Source organism: Ambystoma mexicanum, chromosome 6q (assembly GCF_040938575.1).
Source record: "Ambystoma mexicanum isolate Mex_15411 chromosome 6q, UKY_AmexF1_1, whole genome shotgun sequence".
Classification (NCBI taxonomy): Eukaryota; Metazoa; Chordata; class Amphibia; order Caudata; family Ambystomatidae; genus Ambystoma; species Ambystoma mexicanum.
The window spans coordinates 1,110,053,921-1,110,073,922 of record NC_090937.1 but is presented as its reverse complement, the minus strand read 5'-3'; the positions used below and the strand labels follow the sequence as shown (position 1 = coordinate 1,110,073,922).

The 20,002-nt window shown below is 44.4% G+C and overlaps 1 protein-coding gene across 3 annotated transcripts in view; it reads left to right on the top strand.

Moving 5' to 3' along the window:
- OCIAD1 (OCIA domain containing 1) overlaps positions 1-20,002 on the top strand; it is a 700,525-nt gene that overhangs the window by 222,768 nt on the left and 457,755 nt on the right. For all 3 annotated transcript variants that reach the window (XM_069631688.1, XM_069631689.1, XM_069631690.1), the window contains one exon: positions 10,901-10,954. In XM_069631688.1, coding sequence (XP_069487789.1) covers positions 10,901-10,954 — 54 coding nt within the window. The remainder of the gene's footprint in view (positions 1-10,900; positions 10,955-20,002) is intronic.

Here is a 20,002-nt window from a genome sequence, read left to right as displayed (position 1 = left end):
CATCACAACATGAAACCGTAATCCTCCCTTTAGCCCCTCTTTCTCCCTTTAAAAGGGGTCATCCAGCGGGGTGCTGCAGACTAGAACTCGGTGACACAATGGAGAGTGAACTGAATGCACCTCACAGTACTGACAGATACACGCGTGCCTTCAACGCCAAGCACGAGGACGACACCGAGATATGTGCTGCTGCCTGGTCATGCTCGCAACCCTAGTGGTGGAAAAAACGAGCCCGCCCCTCAGGATACTTCTCCATACCAAGCAAGGACCCCACCGTCGTCCTCATGCACCTCATGGTCACACGCAGGGCAGATGTATGCCAAGGAAAGCAGGCGCAGTGTATTCCCAAAACCAAGCATGTATACCACAGGCACCATACACAGGCATTATGTAAAAGACCTCACAGAATGACTAACACTACGCTTGCCACGCCCTGGGGCTACTCTTCACCGCACTAAACCACGCACCATTAATGTTTGGCAGCCACACAGGCATACACTGATAACTCTAAAAGCCATGCTGTTCTACTTCATAAGCAAGCACGCTGAGCCATCCTCTCGAGACAGACGATAATATTGTAACACAACTCTGTGTCGCCAGTCTATGCGATGGCATCCCCCCCTTTCTGCCAAATTTAACATTAAACGCTAACCATATTGAGCACCCGCTATCCCTACGGGGTAACTCTTTTCCTAACAAAACTTTGTGCCGCCAGCTGCTGCCACCGTAAGTGCTGCACATTGCATACTTACTTTAAAACAAGGCAAACTCCTGCAATCCTGACATCATATTTACCCATAATAACATTAAGCACCCGCCGCCGGTCAAGTGTTGACCGCTGCCACGCTGCAAATGTGCCCAATTACTCCGTAAGCGCACGTAACCAATTCAACATCTAACTGCCTGCTATTTATTTACAAACTTGATCTCCCCACCGGATCAGTATTAGTTCCTGTACCAGCCCTCGCTTGATCCAGGCATACCTGCAGCAGAGTCCCACTTTGCTCTCTCTTTACCCTGCTCCTTACCCGACGCCCCTTCATTGCCGCGACGCCGTCCATTCTTCGCTGGAAACCGCCATCACCGGAACCCTTCTTAATCTGTAACGGAACACAGCAACACTTCCTCAGGGACGGCAACACGAACAGGGAAAAACGAAGTCCTCTGTTCCATGAAACGAAATCCTTCCTGATGGCGAGTCGGCGGCAGGGTCCCACTGCAGGAGCGAGCTGACTTGCCGCCCGGCCCTGCCGCTTATAAAGTGCTCGCCCCACCCATTCCTTTTGTTAGCCCTTCACAGGATTTTGGGCTATTTTGGCGCCCTGGCGCCGCTCCGCCCCTTGACCTCCTTTTCCCAGGGGGAGGGGCCCGGGTTGCCGGCGTCATGACCCCGCAGCGGTTACCATGCTGCCTCCTCCATTTTGTATTGGGGATCTTTCCGTCGTCAGCGACATGCAGAGTGGAGGAGGAGGAGGAGGAGGAAGAGGAGAAGAGGAGTAAAACGGAGAAGAGAGGGGTGACTGGAAAAACCTGTGAAAAGCGAGACACGAAGAGGGAAGTAGACACACAAGGGTGATATCAGTAGAGGTGGGAAGAAAAGGAGAGACGGGACACAGGAGCAGAAGAGGTTGAAAGGTGGAGGCTGGAAGAAAATCAGTTTAGCGAAGGGAAGAGTGAGTGAAAGAGAAGCAACAACTGACTGAAGGGAGCAGGTTCTGGAACATGTGAAGGGAATAGAGGAGAAAAGAAAGAAACGGGGTTAACATCGAACGCCCTAAATCGGATCCATTAATTACACTATTAGCAATACAAATCAAAAACCCTGTCAAAAGGTGGCATATTATCTCTGAAAGGATAAATTAATTGGAGAGAGCTTGACTGACATCAGGCTGCCAGGCTAATCTTGAGGGTGTGGGTCCAAGTACAACTTTTTACGGGCCTTTAAACACGCAATGTGTGTGACTCCCATGACTTTTCTCATCTGCACGTGCATGCTCAGGATGACATGGTGCAGAGATGCAACTCATCCACCACCTTAACCCTCTCCAATGTATTTCATTCATGTTTACCCTAATGTTCAATGAAGCAGCTAGGCCAGGCAGAGGCTGACTAATTGGTGTGGGCATCAAATCTCCATGCACTTGTGAAGGGTGTACACAATAGAGTACCCCTCCATGGCGTGATACAGCAGGACGAGGACATAAAGAGAAGAATCACTTTCTTCCGTGAAGCTGCTTCCAGGAACATTATCACATTACATGAGTTATTCTGATATCTGCTGTAGCACTGGGCGATCGTGCTGTGTTTCAAGTGCCTAAAAAAGAAATAATACTTCACCAACACGAAGCAGTAATACATTTACACTAACATCCTTCTGCCTCAAATACATTGAGCATCATAAAGGGCACGCCAGTGTATACATACTTATTGAGAGCGCCATTTAATGGCACAGCTTCCAATGCAGTTTCTGGTTATCTTTAGAAACAAGGCCCACTCTTCTACTCGAACACATTCGATGTTTAGGTACATGGGTAAGAAATGCAGGAGTGTTGGGTTCAAGACAAAAAAGCGTCATGATGATCTGAAAATCTGTTTTTATAAAATGCATGCCTTGCGTGAAATGCTAAGTGCCTTAGCGTGCTGCTTGCTTAAAGCCTGCGTGATTCTAAATGAAACTCGTATTCTAAGTGTTTCTTGGAATGCAGGATGGGAGGTGGGGGGTAGCATGTGCACTGCGCTTCCCTCTCCCAAGCCAGCCGGCGCCAAGTTACGCATGTGCTTGTGCCCCTGCTCCCTGACCAGTCCAATTGCGGAGCACGTAACAGCAGGACGACCTGGAGAGTTTAGCCTACACCATACACTGCCAGCTTCAGGGGGGCATGAGTACAGCACGCAAGCGGACTGCAGAGTGGTGAACTGAGGAGCAGTCCGTAATCAGTCCACCTACCCAGTGTGCAGGCTGGCAGCTGCACCTGGAGCGTGTCAGACAGCCGGGTGAAGCGCACCTGTTCCATGCCCTTTCGTGCCCTTTCGTGCCCAGCTCAAGCACACTGAAGAGCTATGTCCACTCCCCACGCGCTTTCCCAACTCACCAACACATTGCCCTCTGCGGTCTACGAACTTGATAAACATCAAAGTTTGTACAGCAATGTGCAAGGTTTCATTTTGTAACAAGACAGACTTGCAATGGTAGATACATAATTGATTTTAGTGTTTAAATTCTTTGACTATTTCAGGGAAATGCTGAAATAAGCAACATATTATGTAAAGTTATTGTGCGTCAGACAGTTCGCACTTGAGGTTAGTTTATATAAGGATGAAAGTATGTATGCTCATTTGGTTGCTATTGCACGAAAGTAGCCATTCGTAGAGTGGTTATAATATTGTCTTTTATTTATTTTATTTATTGGGTTTTTATAATGCGCCTATATAGCTAAGTGATTAAATTTCGTCAGCATGAACAAACGTTATTATCAACATCCTAAACAAATGCCTGTGTGAGAAAGTGTGACGAAGCAATGAAATAATATAGTAGAGGTGACACACTTCTTAAATATGGAACAGTCAGTCTCTAGAACTGGGAATTGTAGCCAGAGCATTGTTTGGGTTTGTTTGAACACAAAGGTGAGGCTGTGGCCAGGCGGCACAATTAATTCATCAGAGAGCTCAAGCTTCCCTATTGAGTGCGTGAGAAACGAGACTGGATGTATTTCTCATTCATGAAATGGGGAACATGTGAGCTCTAACTTTGTGCATGTGGTTGGGGGGTATACCAGCGGTAAAAGTAACTAGCCCCATATAACACGTTGCCAATATTGCCCGTCTTTGGGATAACAATGGGAGAAGAATAGAGCACCCAAATGTCCCTTGAAGTAGAGCTTGTTGTGCTCCAAATTATCATAACTCACTTGAACAGTGTGGATCACTAAACACTTGCTCACTGGTGGGTGCCGGCGCTGACCGCCACAGCATCACTCAGTTGCACACATGACTGAAAAACAGCGAGCACACAACTATTCTTTGGCACACACAGCCAACATAAATTACATGGAAATTTGACGGTGACAAACCTTCTGTAGAAGATGCAGAATCCCAGCAAACTCTATAACTCCTTGAGGGTCTGAGGTCTTGGCCAGGTGAGGGGGGTGTCCATCTTTGCCAGATCTACGGTGATGCCTTCCGTTATGACGATGTGTCTGATGTACTAGACACTCCTCCAGCAAAACTGGTACTTGTCCACACTGTCCATTAGCTCTTGCTCCCACAGGTCATCCAGAACCTTCATGAGCCTCCTGTTGTGTTCTTCAGGGTTCCTTCTGAACACAATGATGCATCCAGGTACACCATTACCTCCAAGAGGTTCATGTCGCCAACTGTCTTTTCCATGAGGCGCTGGAAGGTCGCTGGTGTGCTGGAGATCCCCTGAAGCATCCTGACAAACTCCTAAAATCCTAACGGACTGATTAAACCAGTCTTTTCACGATCTGCCGGATGCATCAGGAACTGGTAATGGCTACTCTGCAACTCCTTGACGGAAAACATTTTACTCCCAGCCAGGCAGTTGAATGCCTCATCCACTTGGGGCATGGTGTACTGGTCCAGAATAGTGCAGGTGTTAGGTTGACGGTAGTCAATATACATCCGGACATCCCAGTCTTCGGACATCCCAGTCTTTCTTCCGGGTGACGACGATGGGAGAAGCGCAGGTGCTCCTGGAATCCTGGATTATTCATGCCTGCAGCTGATCATCCAGATGGCGGCGTACATCCTCCAAGTCTCCTGGGGCCAGATGTTGCGACCGCACTCGGAGACCCAGTGTTAGTTTCCGTGGGCCTTGCCATTGTCCATGGGGCTTGTGGAGAAAGCCTCAGCGCGCAGGGCGAGCTGCTCCCTACAGGGGTCCTTGTCCCTCTCAGAGATCAGGGAGTCTCCAAAGTCAAAGGTCTTTGGATCTAACGCTGTCTTGGATGGGCTGGTGGCAACAATCGCTGGGGCTACAGAAGTGGTGAAGTGGAACTGTGCGATGATGGTGCATACTGGTACACGGATGGTGCTATTGGTCACATTAATGACCGGTACCTTGATGGACTTCAGGTCAGTTCCATCCGTTGTCACCAGGGTTTGCTGTACCAGTAATCCCCCCATGTTCTGCTGTTTCCATTACCAGAGGTCTTGGTCGTTGCTCCCCGCTGAGCCGCACTCTGCCAGGACCCATCACTGTCGCATGTGCCGGGATTGTGATCTGCCTGAACCGGGTGTTGCAAACATCTACAATGGGTGCATCAGGTGGAGCGCTGGACCGGTGGTGTATGTATATGTGTACATATCCCCCCAGCGCCCTCTCCTTGTTGGCACATAGGGTGCATGGACAACGTGATGACATATCGTGGTCAGCCATCTCCCGACATAATGCTACCAGTGCGTCGAATATCGAGGAATTAATTCCAATCGGCACCATTGTTGCAGGTATTTGGCCATGCAGCAGACCAGACCGAGGTTTCCATGATAGTGCTGACTCCAGCTACATTGCGTGGAAACTGCAGTCTGACCTGCATGTACCCCAGATATTTTCAAGGGTTGTCTCCCACGTTGAGAAGGTTCAGTCCATACAAGGACTCCAGTGCGATATGCGCCAGGTGTTTTCTTTAGAACGGTTCATAGACAATGGTCACCTGTGAGCCGCTATCCAGAAGCGCTTGTGCCTGTCATCCAGTGATGGCAACTGTCACCGTTGGTGGTGATCCTCGTCAGTTATTGCCCATGGTATTCGGGTGCTGCGCTTGCTGGTAGTTTAACTACTGGTGATCTTACTCTCTGGTGGACTAGCCGGTCTGGGAGGATGCTGGTTCCCAGATTACTTGCCAGCCAATGGTGTTGCTCCAGCCTTGGTCCTGGCTGGTGGTGCAGACTTGTTGTGTGTCTCTACTCGGTCGAAGCATACCAGAATTGAGGATTCAGGTGCTGCGCTTCCTGATCCTCGCTGGCGTTTCACACCATTGCGTGTGTTGGAGTGTTCAAGGCCTTGAGCCTTGCCGCAACTTGGATATAATGCAGTGGGTTTGTGCACATATGGAAAGTGTGACCCGCCTGTTCACACCTGTAGCAGAACTGCCCAAGCTGGAGTGGTGCGGCACGTTGTCGGTTCACTTGGGGCTGCCACAGCTCTTGAGTGCGCTGTGAGGGGTCAGAAAAGTGAGGTGGACAACTTTCTGAAGAGTTTCCCAAATTAGCCATTTTATTATTTGTATTTTGTATTTGTCTTTTATTAAGCGCCTTAAACCAAAGAACTGAACATAAAAATGAGAAACAGTACAATAAAAGTGAATAAGCAGTTAGCTCCAGGAAACTATCACTGAGGAATGTTGAAGTAACAAGATTTTAAAGAACCACAGAAGAGAGAGTAGACCGAGATAGAATGAAGATAAAGTGGAAGAGCATTCCAGTGAAAAGGGTGGGGGCAAGAAGTTCAAAAGACGAGACTGATCACAGGTAGGAGGAGCCAAAGGTCGGAACTGCGAAGAAGACTGAAGAGAGCGAGAGAGAATATAAAAGTATATTAGTGCAGCAAGGTAGCTAGGCGCAAGACCAAAGAGAGACTTGAAAACAAGACAGAGAAAATGAAATTTAATTTGAGAGTGAAAGGGCAGGCAGTCGAGTGTTGCAAGAGAAGAAGAAATAGAATCCTGATAAGTGAGAAGACCCAGTAGACGAATAGAAAAATTAAATACTGATCTAAGAGGAGCAAGACGAGAATTAGAGAGCCCTATTAGAGTAGTAGAAAAGTCGAGAGAGGATTAAAGAGGAAATTAAGAGTTTAAATGTGAGAAACGGGCAAGCCTTATGGATGTTGTGAAGATGAAAACGACAAGAGCAAGAGGTTAGAGAAATGTGGTGAGAGAAAGAGATTTGATTCAAAGTAGAGACCAAGATTACCAGCCGTAGATGAGATTGGGATCTTAGAAGGAGGAAAAGATATGAAAGAAGATGGAAGGTGGGGGACGAAGAGTGTTAGCAGGAAAGAATAGTACTTCAGTCTTCCCAGCATTAAGGGTAAGAAAGTGGGAAGACATCCAAGATTCAATAGCAACTAAACAAGCCGAAAGAGTGTAATGAACTTCAGAAGAAAAGGAAGAGAAGGATAGAAACAGTTGAGTGTCTTTGGCGTAAACATGGTGAGATAAACCATAAGAGGATATAGCTGCGAGATGCAATGTGTACAAAGAGAAAAGAAAAGGGCCTGAGACCGACCCTTGAGGTACTCCATGGGCAAACGCGAGAGACGATAGAGGACTTGCCCGCCCAGTAGACAGAACATGTTTGATTGGACAAATAGGAGTGAAACCAAGACAAAACAGAACCAGCAAGACCGAAAGAAGAAAGTGACACCAGGAGTAGAGTGATCTACAGTGTCAAAGGCAGCCGATAGATCTAGAAGAATAAGAAAGGATGAGTGCGAAGAGTAGTGAGAAGAGAATTTAGAACAGAAACAAGTGTAGTTTCAGTAGAATTAAAGGGACGAAAACCAGATTGAAATTGAGGAAGACGAGAAGAATTAGAAACAAATGAAGACATCTGGGAGTAGACAAGGCCTTCTAACAGTTTGGAGAGGTATGGTAAGAGAGAAATGGGCGAAAGTTGGAAACGGTCAAAGGATCAGCGGTGGGTTTCTTTAGGATAGGATAATAGATGCGTGCTTAAAGGATGTTGAAAAATAGAGGTAGAAACACAGATATTTAAAAAGGAAACAAGGTAGAGTACAAGAAGATAGACCATAGGGATTAATCTAGAAGGGATCGGGTCAGTAGGATAAGCAGTATGGTGGGCTTTAGCTAATAAAAGAAGAACATTAGTATTAGAAACTGGAGCAAAATGAGCGATAAAGCCATGAGGAATGCACATAGGAGGTGACGCCTGAGGTGGAAGAGAAGCCTCAATGTCACGACGAAGAGAAAGAACTTTAGAAGAGAAAACATTTGCAGAAGCGGAGAGTGAAAATAAATGTTTTTATGAAATAAAAAGGTTGGATAGACGCCTCACTATCCCTACCCTGACTAAAATAAACCAAAGGAAACTCTCTAACAAAAGGATATGTCCCTCACACTAGTACATTCAATAAAGCAATAAGGAAATGCAGGGCAGTTCATTTCAACAAATATATATAGCATGTAATCAAATTCCCAATATGACCCTCGTCTCTTCTCATATCCTAGATGAATTCCCCTCCCACAGATCGGAGCAAGGTTTTGCTCCTCAGTTCGAAAGAAAATCAGGAAATCCTGATTTGCCACACAAATTCAGACACTTTTGAAGATGATTTACCACAAAGTTTCAACAAAGTTTTGAGGAATTAAACTTGATAACAAAATGTTCTGTTGACTTAATGATGCACCAAAATAAATAGTATGTTCCAACTCCTCCTGGGCTTAAGTCTCACATTGGTTGTCTTCAAATAAACAACAATAATATTCTTTGTCAGGATGATTTGCCACAAGCTTAATTTCTGAGATATGTAACTCCTCCACAGCAGGTTTACTTTATCTAATATCACCTGTTTGACTCCTGTACCAGGCCTTCTACTTCCACAACCTGTTATACGAGTATACTTGCCTGCCCGCTCAATGCTTCACAAAATAACAAAGTATGCTTCAGTGGTAGCTTCCAACTTAGAACAACAACTTCAAAATGTTTCTTTGGCATTCATTTTTAAACCAATTTCAACAAGGAATCGCATTAGTTCTCTTTAGGACTCCCGAGGAACTATGCTGCGCTCCGTCTGGATAACCTTCTCCAGAAGGTCAGCCTGTGTGCCACCTTTCTTTCCCCTCTACACCAACAACCAAATAATGACCAGGATATGGTATCTCTCTGCTTCTGTCTTGGCAATGTGTGCTTATGTCAATTGGTGATCTGTACTTCACAACATATGAGTAGCAAGTCTTACAGCTTTTGGGTTCCCCAATGTTCCCCTCTCACCTTAAGGAGCATTTATTGTATTGGTATTGAGTTTTTAAATGCTCTTGGCTTGGTTATTGCTTGTAGGCTTTTGTTTTAATAAAGCTTCCGCACAGGGATTTTTAGCTTGCCACCAACTCACACGCTAGCTTGTATATCGCAAACAAAACGCAAGCTGCACACGTTAAGTGGGTTGGGTGGTGGTAAAGAGTGTGGGGCTCAGTGTGATTTGAGAGAGTGGGGCTTAGAGAGAGTGGGTATGGCGAGGGCTGGCTGGCTGGGTAGGTGGATGTAGAGGCAGCCTCGGCAGGACTAAAAAAACAGATCTGCAGTTGAAAGTAACCCAAACCCCACATCTGCCTGAAATTACCCAAACAAATGGGATTGCTTTAGCCAATTTGTGTGCAAAATAAGCCAATTGTGCAGAAAACAGACATAAATAGCCCAATCCTACAACCTTACAGATCACTGACTGGCTAGCAAATGGAAAGCCGCCACCTGACTTGATTCTTAGAAAGCTGCTGATTGGAACAAGTATTGTTGGGGAACTCCTCATTGGATAGTATGGTGGAGGAGTTTGGAAAGAGAAACTTGAGTGATGTGGCATTTTTATGCCGTAGCATTGCTGGTTGCTATGCCAACCAGATATTCTCAGTTCAGAATCCCCCTTCCTGCTCTCTCTTCTGTAACAATGGTTTCGGCAATTTTGTGGCATAAGCGTCACAAACATTCACCAAAAACAATGGTGTGGAAGTAGTGCAGGGATCTATGGTGTCTGCCAGCACTAATTGGTGCTAATAGTAATAAGGCTGTTCACCCAGGGCAGTACCATAAGTTATGGCCCTCATCCCTCCCTATGCACCGTCCCCTTCAGCTTGGGCCCTTGAATTGGGCATCGGGCTCCCAATACCCTGTATTGCCTGTGGGATTTACTGTTTAATTGCATTATTGTTAGAAACAATTACATTTTTGATCGCTATTGAGTGTAAACAAAATAAGCTCACCAACTTGTTCAGTACCTGTTTTATTATGCTGTTTGAATTTGCTGACACTTAAGAGCGTGCTACAGGAATGACCTGACTGGTGAAATTATTTAACTCCCGTAATTGTTGTGATTTCGACATTATCTAGGGCAATTTAAACAATATCATATGGGCCAGCCTGGCACTGTGTCATGGGAATAAGAAAAACAAGAGATATGCATTGTAAAGTCCCTATGAAATTTATCGTTTGTATTTTCTTTACTCGCATACGTTTTTACCTGTGATCAAAGATGTGTTCTACTAAAACTGCAGTGGTCACAGTTTCTGCAAGCGGGCACACACCCACAAAACAAAGCAGCACAAGCATAATTACTATTAATCATTCCTAACAGTGGCCTAATGAGAAGCTTGTGTGTTTTAGGACCAGATTTTATAAAGCAAATGCAAATGTTTCTTGGAGGGTATAAATGTGTCATAACTGACTAGAAATCTCACAAATGAAGCAGATTCTTTATAAAGGGAGTTCGGTGCGTCTGAAAACCGTTCCAGTACAATAGGTGTTGTACCACCATAATAAAGTGCCTGGTGGTTATGATGTCAAATGTCATGCTGAATATCCCTCATGTAAAAGAAACATTGAGTATTATGCATGAAGACATTTGGGTGTATGTGTTTTCTTAAAGCACAAGGTCTATAACAAATGCTTGGTACAACTGTTTTCCCTATTGTCCCACAATCAGGTAGTCCTATTAACAATTCTACTTTTGCCCAGTTTTCTAAGCTATTGTTAACATGCAGAAGCTTTTGGAAGAAAGTCAAATAAATATGGTGTTTGTTGCTGGTTGTGTTTTGAAAGAAATGTTACAAATCTGTGACAATAAATGTGATTTGCAACTTTTGTAATAGGACACTTTCATTATATGGCCAGCTGTGAACATGTGTTGATTTTGCTTTTTCTTTTGCAGCCCTTCCCTTTTCAACATTAAGCATGCTGCTCACCCAGGGCCTGATTTCCCGAGGTAAATTGATGTTGTAAAGTTGTATGCACCCCAACACAATTGGCTATTGTGTGCGCATGTTAGATCTCCAATATGTTTCAGCTCAGGTTGTGCTGCAAACATTCTTCATTTAGCACATCATTTGGTAAAAGGATAGGGTGGAATGGTTCAACCAAATGCAAAGTTTTTTTAAAACCAAAATTAGCAATATTATAGGGGATATTTCGAATATTAGCACTAATTCTGAGTATATTAGTCTAGAGAACACTCCCTGCTGCATCCCCAATGGGGCTCATTGCGCTTTAACATCACCATCCCTAGCTGGTTATAGCAACCCAGTTCCATTAGTCTTTAGAGACCTCTATGTAGCTGACTTAAAAAATCATATAACTATCCGGTTGATTCCCGGTAATTTCGAAGTCATTAAAACATGTGTTGATATACCTTCCCCAATAGTTGCAAGCTTCCTAATCCCCTCTTTTAGGACATTTTCAGTTCACACTAGCCTGAAACAGGTCTGGGCCACAGAGCTCCTCAAGAAGTCCTCACTAGATTGTGATAATCCATCCAACAACAGACAAATATCTAATGTTCCATTCCTTCTGATAATATTAGGTAAAGCCAGGAAACTTCATTTTAAAGAACACCTGGAAAGAGGTGCGCTCTTAAGGAACTGACAATCTGGGTTTCGGTCTCAACGGAGTATGGAAATAGCACTAATGGATACACTCATGAAGTTCTCGAATGGGGACCACGTTGATGATGCTGGACCTTTCGGTAGCGTTTGACACCCTTGATCATAATATTCTTTTAAACTGCCTTAGGAACACAGCTTCAGTTACTGATGGTGCAGTAGCCTTTCCCACCAGGAGAATCTTGAGAGTAAAGGTTAAGGATTTCATGTCGACAACTGGGGTGGTCATGTGGGGTACCATAGGGATCCTGAATTTCACCCCTGCTCTTTAATGCTTATGTGAAACCTCTACATGATCTCATGGTGAATCTAGGAGACACATTCCCAAATTGCGCAGACGATGCACAAATGGTTTTCAATTTGAAGGTCAATTTTGAGGATAATGCAGCTTTCGCACAATCCACTGTTGGAGATTTTTAATTGGATGTCTACAAATTGTCTAGACCTAAACCAGGACAAAATACAAGTAGTATTTGTGCCCTCGTCTTAAATTCTCTGGAAGAAGCTTCCCAGGTGTGTAGACCTCGTTGATGAAAGGTTCTATTAAAGAACTGGATTAGGCTACATCACTTGGCATGATTTTTGATTCATCCTTGTCAATGGAATCGCAGACTCGTAGCTTGTTCAGTTTCACACAGTTCATTCTCGTGGTCCTGAAACAACTCAAGAACAAAGCACACAAGTGAATAGGTTCAAGAACACTATTGCTCATACATGCGAAATCCCACAATTTTTTGTAAACTCTGCCGTTTCTTCAATGAGACAATACTCATAGAGGTTATATCGTAGAGAAAAATCTCTCAGACACAATTATTTTATATATTGGAACTGTGTGAGTGGTATACATAAAAGCACAATTCCAGGGAGAAACAGACATCAAAATGGTTTCTTGGACCACAACAGAACAAACAAGAATATGTTTTCAACACACTGTATCAAGGCGTTTTTCAGGCAAAAATAAAGACAGTGTGTGTATAACAAACCCAATCTGTGTGGGGGTTTGTCAAAAATGCACAATTCAATGGTATGAGGTTACAAAACAAGGTTCTTAAAACAACATAAAACACTTTAAAGGAAACAAAATAAAATTTTGCATGTATGGACAGCAATATATGTGCTGTAGTTTCAGGGAAATAGTGTGTCTACACCAGGTGTTTCGGCCATTTGGAGTTGAGCTAGATGAGCCTCATCATTCATATGGCCATCATCAGGACGGGTATTTCCCTGAAACTACAGCACATATATTGCTGTCCATACATGCAAATTTTTCTTTTGTTTCAGGGGTGCTGACTCAAGCTACCTTGGTCGATCCCATGTCAAATAAGACTATAGATACCAGAAGGGCGTAGGAGAGCCGCCAAGATAGGTCAAAGTGGTCAAACAGGTCGTCGAGCAAAATCAACATACAATCGAAAGGGTGTCCAGTCATAATGTCGAATACAATAATGTCGAAAGTCAAAATGTCGAAAATATTTAGTCGAAAATAAAAATGTCGAATTACAAAAATGTCGAATTTTTTTCGATTTTTTTTTCTTCGAATTAATGTTTAAATAAATAATTAATTAAATTTTATAAAACATAATTTTTTTAAATGGTTAAAGGTATATCCATGGTGAGTGGGGGGGATGGGGAGGAGGGGGGGTAGGGTAGGGGTTTGGGATGTTTTTTTTTTAATAATTAATTATTTAATTAAAGTTTTATTAACTACTTTTTAAAAAAAATTAAAGGTACATCCATGGGGGGTGTTGGGGGGATGGGGAGGAGTGGAGGGTTGGGGTAGGGGTTTGGGATGGGGGGTTAGGGGGGGGACCCCCCCAATAAAAAACGTTAGTATGTGTGACATTTTACATAGTTATTTTAACATTGGTTTTTCAATTTTTTTTCGACATTTTATTTTCGAATTAATGACTTTTTCTATTATATGTATGTGTTTTCGACATTTTTGAATTCGACATTTTTTTTTCGACATTTTTGTAATTCGACATTATTTTTTCGATATTATGACTATAAACCAATTGAAAGTCTTAGACCGACAAACTCTTGCGAAAGTAAGGGCAGCAAATCCTGCATGGTCTTCCCTTAACACCTATACAGTTCTTTGAACTCTTCTTCATATGGCAATTTGCGACTTTCATTCAACACAGCCTGGTTCTTATCAGTTCTCCCTTCGACTCACCCTTCGACTCACCGGCTGTGATGAATCGCTTGACTTTCCTTGGATCTGAAGTCTAGGTCGGTACCACGGTAGCAGGAGTTTTCCTCGCTCCGGCTTATCAGCATAGGCATGCTGTGTGTACCGTTGACATCTGCTGCAAGACACTTGTGCTATTGTCCATGGCGATACGATTCCCTCTGCAGAGGTTTCGCAGGTCTAAGTCGAAAACGGCAAGGTCGTGTCTCTCCTTGTCAGCCTCTCGATATTTGCATCCTTTCTCCTCCTTTTGAACTGCTGGGTCTGGATGCTGTCTGCCTCGCTCCTCTTGTGCAATTGTGCTCCACCTTTTATCCCTGTGGGGTAGGGAAAGGGCTGTCAGGTGTGCTTGATTCAGGTCTATTTCCTGACTTTGTCTGACCCTAGTATTGGGACACGTCAGGAAAACGGCCCTGGTGTTGGTCCATTGTTTTTTGTATTGTGCAAAAGTGTTCGTGTGGAAAAAGGGGGGGGCGGAGTGTTTCAAAATGTCCTACGTGGTAGGATGAGGAAAATGAGAGGGATATCGCGTCTCACCCTTCAGTGTCCCGCTCTCACTCCCCAAGGTCCCTCCATCCAGGTGATACTCCCTTACTAGTCCTCCGCCAGGAAATGAATCCAATAGCTATGAACGTGTCCTGGTCACCTGGATGACAGATCCTGGAGACTAGCTAGAGAGACACCTTTGGGTTTCTCACAGCTCCTTTGTTAGCGCTTATGACCAGCCTGGAGGGTATAACATTTGGTAGGGCTTTTACTGTTCAGTCAGAAAATCTGGACATAGTGTTAACTTGCATGTTTTTTGGGTGGAAGCTGTCATAATTGAAGAGCGATTTTATGTAGGTAGGTTTTGAGAATGAGCTTACCTTAAGTACATCAGTGTCTTTAGGAAATTGATCCAGTTTTTATCTTTGGAGCTGTGTAAACTCAATAATCCTTTCCCTTGTGACCTCCCAAATAATGAACATGTCATTGATGAACCTTTTTCCCAAACCATTGTGGTGATGCAAGTAATCAATTTTGAATCATTGCTTAAAAATCTCGGCATATAAATAATAGCTTTGCTGGGGGCTCTTATTGACCAAACATGTTGTCCTTCTATTTGATGGAAAAGTTAATCCTTAAATCTGAAAACATTCTCAGGATGGTTCATCTGGGTGCATCAGATGAATGATTTGAGAAATTCAACTCCCGCTGTGAAATGTTAATTGAGTGAGGATTGTACAATCTCGAGGCCTGCCTTCTGTAGATGCAAGATGTAGAGGGACGTTGTGTCTAATCCAGTGAGGGACTGGGCCATATGTCAGTTTGTTTCTTGTGTGCTGTCCTTCACATCTTACTTCACCCATGGTATATTTTTTCTTTGACAAATAATGCAGAATCGGACAGTGCTTCTATGATTGAATCCATATCTGATTTGATTGGGTGACCCAGTGGTCTTTGGAGATTTTATTGGCCTGCCAGAGGATGGGATGTGCAGCAGGCGTGTCCTAGATTATAATTGTGACAAACCAACAGGTGTCCACTGACTTGCAGAACGCTCGCATCGCCTGCGCACCTATAATTATTGTATTCCAATCAGTGCTCCAGATCGGATTTTGGAGTAAGAGTGTTTTACTCCCAATATTTAGAATTGGAGAGTAAATCCAATTTCAAGAGTGTAAAAATGAGTTTCCACTTTCGTGAGAGAATAAAAAGTGTCTGACAACTATCCAATTTGTACATAAAATTAAAACCTTCTTTGAAAACATTGTTTGAAAACATTGTTCAAAAACATTTGTGACAAAACAGCTGTATTTCAAAGTGGTTCTAAATAATGTATTGCACCGGTGGAAAACATTTTCCCCACACAATAACCTTATAGATGCATACTACCCAGCTTCATCTTCATGATACTTGAGCAGAAACTCTGTTAAGGGCTACTGAAAATGCCAGCTAGTTAAATCGGGTGATTCATAAATCAAGTCCCTCACTCTACGAGCATCACTTCTCTGCTTCTTGAGCCTACTGTTAGCTGCCTGGCACTACCTGCTTGACAGCCACTCCATGTTTGTGCCCATCTCTCCTGCACTAGCTACTCTGTTTCCCCTGTCTCTCCCTTTCTGACGCTCTGCCTCCTACCCTTAAGTATTGTGTTGTCACGTTTTGCGGTCTGTTTCTCTGTCACTCTGCCTCTCCCATCTCTGCATTCTATTGTTGCTGTTTCCCTCCTATATCTCCCTGTATCGGTTGCCATAACTCCTCTTCCTCTCTCATCTCATTACTCTGGCTATATCTGTTCTTCCATTTTCTCGGTTGTGGTTGCCACTCCTTTTGATTATCTTTCTTGCACTGTCTCTTATGCTATTGGGCTGCCCTTATCTATATAGTCTTGCTTTTCTATTTCCAGCTCTCCCCACCTGCTGTTGATCTGTGTTTTATTTTACTGTCTCTAAATGTCTCTTCGGCCCTGCTTCTATTCCTCACTCAAATTGTGTGTTTGTCCTTTTATTAACTCTGTATCCCTTCTCACTTTCTTTGTTGCCCTATCATGTGGCTCATTGCTTTCTCTTCCTGTTGCTGAAATTCCTCTTTTGGATTGTCTAGTATGTTCTCTGTCCCTTCGCCCCCTCCCCACCTTTGTTCTCCTATATTGCTTAGGTTCAGATTTCCTGTCCTGTTTTTCTGTTGTCTTTTAACATAGCACCAATAAATATCCAAAACAGTGAATATTTATTTTCTATTTAAAAATCCAGTGTAGCTTTACCATTGGGTGCTCCTTTTTAGATGTGTGCAAACATTCTTTTGGCCATTCAGCTGGGAATTATAGAGTTAAAGGTTTGTCTGACCAGATGCAGCACTCGCTTAATGCAGATGCTTTACGAACACTGTATGCCAGTACAAGTGCCCATATGAGCTGTGTGTTCTGAGCCATTACAAGTATAGTAGTCCTCATGGGACGTGCTTCTTCTGAGCCATTACAAGTGTAGCAGCCCAGATGAGATGGGTCTGTTCTGAGCCATTACAAGTATAGCGGTCCTCATGGGATCTGCGTGTTGTACTTCTGACCCATTACAGGTATAGCAGTCCCGATTGTGCGATTATTCTGAGCCATTACAAGCATAGCAGCCCTGGAGAGTTGTGTTCTGAGCTATCACATGTATAACAGCACTGATGAGTTGTGTTTTCCGAGCCATTATAAGTAGAGCATCCCGGATGCAATGTGTGTGTTCTGAAACACTTAACATTTATTAGTCCTTTTGAGAAGTCGAAAGTTAAGCCAACTGTCAGGATTGAATGTTACCTGCATCTTAAATGCATATCTCTGATGCAGACTCATTAAATCACCTATCAACTGTCACGGATTTCCCCCTTTCCCACCTGAGATCGATCCTTGCATGATTTCTTGGGAGGAGTCTTCTTGCGCACGGATCGGGTTTTGTACGAGCCCGCGTGAGCCTCTTCTGGCAACAGCGTGCGTTCAGTGTTCCGGGATACTCGGAGGCTCCGGGAAGTCCAGGAAACGAGGAAGGTGTACACGAAGACGGCACACGAAATCCGGGAAGCAAGGTAGAGAGAAGAGGGAGGAAGGGAGATGGGATTTAGAGGGTACGGGAACCAGGAAGAGGAGAATAGTTCAGCGAACTACGGAGCACACGTCTAGCCACTACCAGCGATAGCATTGAGAGGCGCGGGCCGCGGGGGCGTGGTCTATTTGTAGAATACGCTACGTCCGACGTGGAGGCTGGTGGAAGGCGTACCACGTTAGACGGCCATGTTGGGAGTACCCAGGAGTGCAAGCCCCGTTGTGATAGGGACCAGGAAGCCCAACAGGGGCATTTTCTGTGGATCATGACAGCATGCCTCCTCCGAAAACCTGTTCCGCCAGGTTTGCCCGGGTGTATGAGATGATACTTCTGAGCAATCGAGGGGTATTCAGATTAGAAATTGGTTCCCAGGTTCTTTCACTAGGATGATATCTTTTCCACTCGACCAGGTATTGGAGTTGACCCCGTTTATACCTGGAGTCGCATATTCTGGAAACTTCATATTCCAGCTGGTCGTCCACAACCACAGGGTTGGGTCTGCAGGATTTCCGGGAGGATCGGATGTAAGGTTTTAATAAAGAATTGTGAAAAACTGGATGAATCTTCTTCCAGGAGTCTGGCAACTTGAGCCGGAATGAGACTGGGTTTATGATTTCCTTTATGGAAAAGGGGCCATAATATCGGGGGGCCAGTTTGTTTGGTCGTAAATGTCGAGGCAGTAGTTTCGAGGGCAGCCAGACTTGATCACTGACGGCATAAGAAGGCCTTGGTCTTCTTTTGGTATCTGCATAACGCTTAGTGTGTGTTCAGGCCTTTTCTAAATGTTGTTTGGCTTCCTTGTGTACGTTGATGAGAGTTTCAATCCAGGAGTTGACGGTTGGTACTGTTGTGGGATGTGGGAGAATGGAAGGTAGAACTGACGCCTGGAATGCTTGGCTGCAGTAAAAAGGGCTGGTCTTGACTGCCGAGTGATCAGAATTATTGTAGGCGAATTCAGCCACGGGTATAAGGAGCGACCAGTCATCCTGTACCTTGGTGGCGAAACAACGAAGGTATTGTTCCAGGGTCTGGTTCACACGTTCCGTAGCTCCGTTAGTCTGTGGGTGGTATCCTGATGAGAGGGCACGTTGGATTCCTAAAATGCAACATAGATGTTTCCAGAATTGTGAGACGTATTGAGGTCCTCGGTCTGATATGATCTGGGAAGGGAGTCCATGAAGGCGAAATATATGTTCCAGGAAAATGCCAGCGAGTTCTGAGGAGGATGGCAGCTTGTATAAGGGTGTAAAATGGGCCATGTGGGTGAATAAATCAATGGTGACCATAATAGTTGTATAGCCCCTAGATGGAGGTAATTCCACGATAGTCTGTAGCGATGAATTCCCAGTGCCTAGAAGGTAACATAGGTTGAAATAGGAGACCTGCCAGTTTCTTATCATGCTTGTTTTGATTGCAGACTGCACAGGCTTGAATGTACCGTTGAACGTCAATTTTCACCTTAGGCCACCAAAATTGGCTTTGTGTTAAACGGAGGGTGTTGATGACGCTACGGTGCCCAGAGTGAAGAGTGTCATGACAGAGGTTAATGATCCGTAGTTGCAGCTTCTGTGTGGGAATGACCAGGGCATTGTGCTTGAACAGGTACCCGTCTTTAGTTCCAAGACTCCACCGATTTTGTTTTTCCCCATGAATTCTTTCCAGATCTCAGAGGACTGGGTTTGCCTTCGAATATCTTCCAGGAGACTGACTGCTTGGGCTACAAAGATTGTGTGGGGAAACATCTTTGGATAAGCCCGATCTTCAAGAGTTTCGTAATCGGGACATCGAGATAAGGCGTCAGCAATTATGTTCTGTGATCCAGGGACATGATGGATGTGGAACTGGTACTGGGCAAAGAAGAAAGCCCAACTGGCTTGACGACTGTTCCTACACTCCAAAGATTGTAGAACGTGGAGATTTCGATGGTCCGTACGGACCTGGACAGGATGTTTAACTTCCAGAAGTAGATGTCGCCATTCTGTGAAGGCTTGGCGGATGGCTAACAGCTCCTTTTCCAAGACAGAATAATGAGTCTCGCTGGGAGTTAGGGTTCGTGAAAGATAAGCAATGGGGTGCTCCAATTTGTCCTCGAATTCCTGCTTTAGCACTGCTCCTATGGCGTAGTTAGAGGCACCCGGCTCCACTAGGAATGGTCGATTAATATCGGGTTGAGCTAGGATGGGGGCTTGAGTAAACTCTGTTTTTAATCGTTGAAATGCCTTGTCTTGAGCTGAGGTCCAGAGAAAGGGAGTATCTTTCTTCAAAAGAGCAATGATCGGTTGAACTATTTCAGAAAAGGACGGTATGAATTTCCGGTAGAAATTGGCAAGCCCCAGGAAGGATTGAATCCGTTTCAATTGGGAACCGGCCAAGATAGTATGGCTTTTACCTTTGAATTGTCCATTCCAATTCCTTCTGGACTAAGGACAAATCCTAGGTAATGAACAGAAGTGACATGAAAAAGGCATTTCTTGGGTTTAGCTAGGAGTTTGTGTTCACGTAGCCGTTGCAAGACTGCCTTTACATGCTCTTCATGCTTTAGAAGATCCTTGGAGTAAATCAAGATATCGTCCAGGTAAACGATGACGAAGAGGAACAGCATGTCAGAAAACACCCTA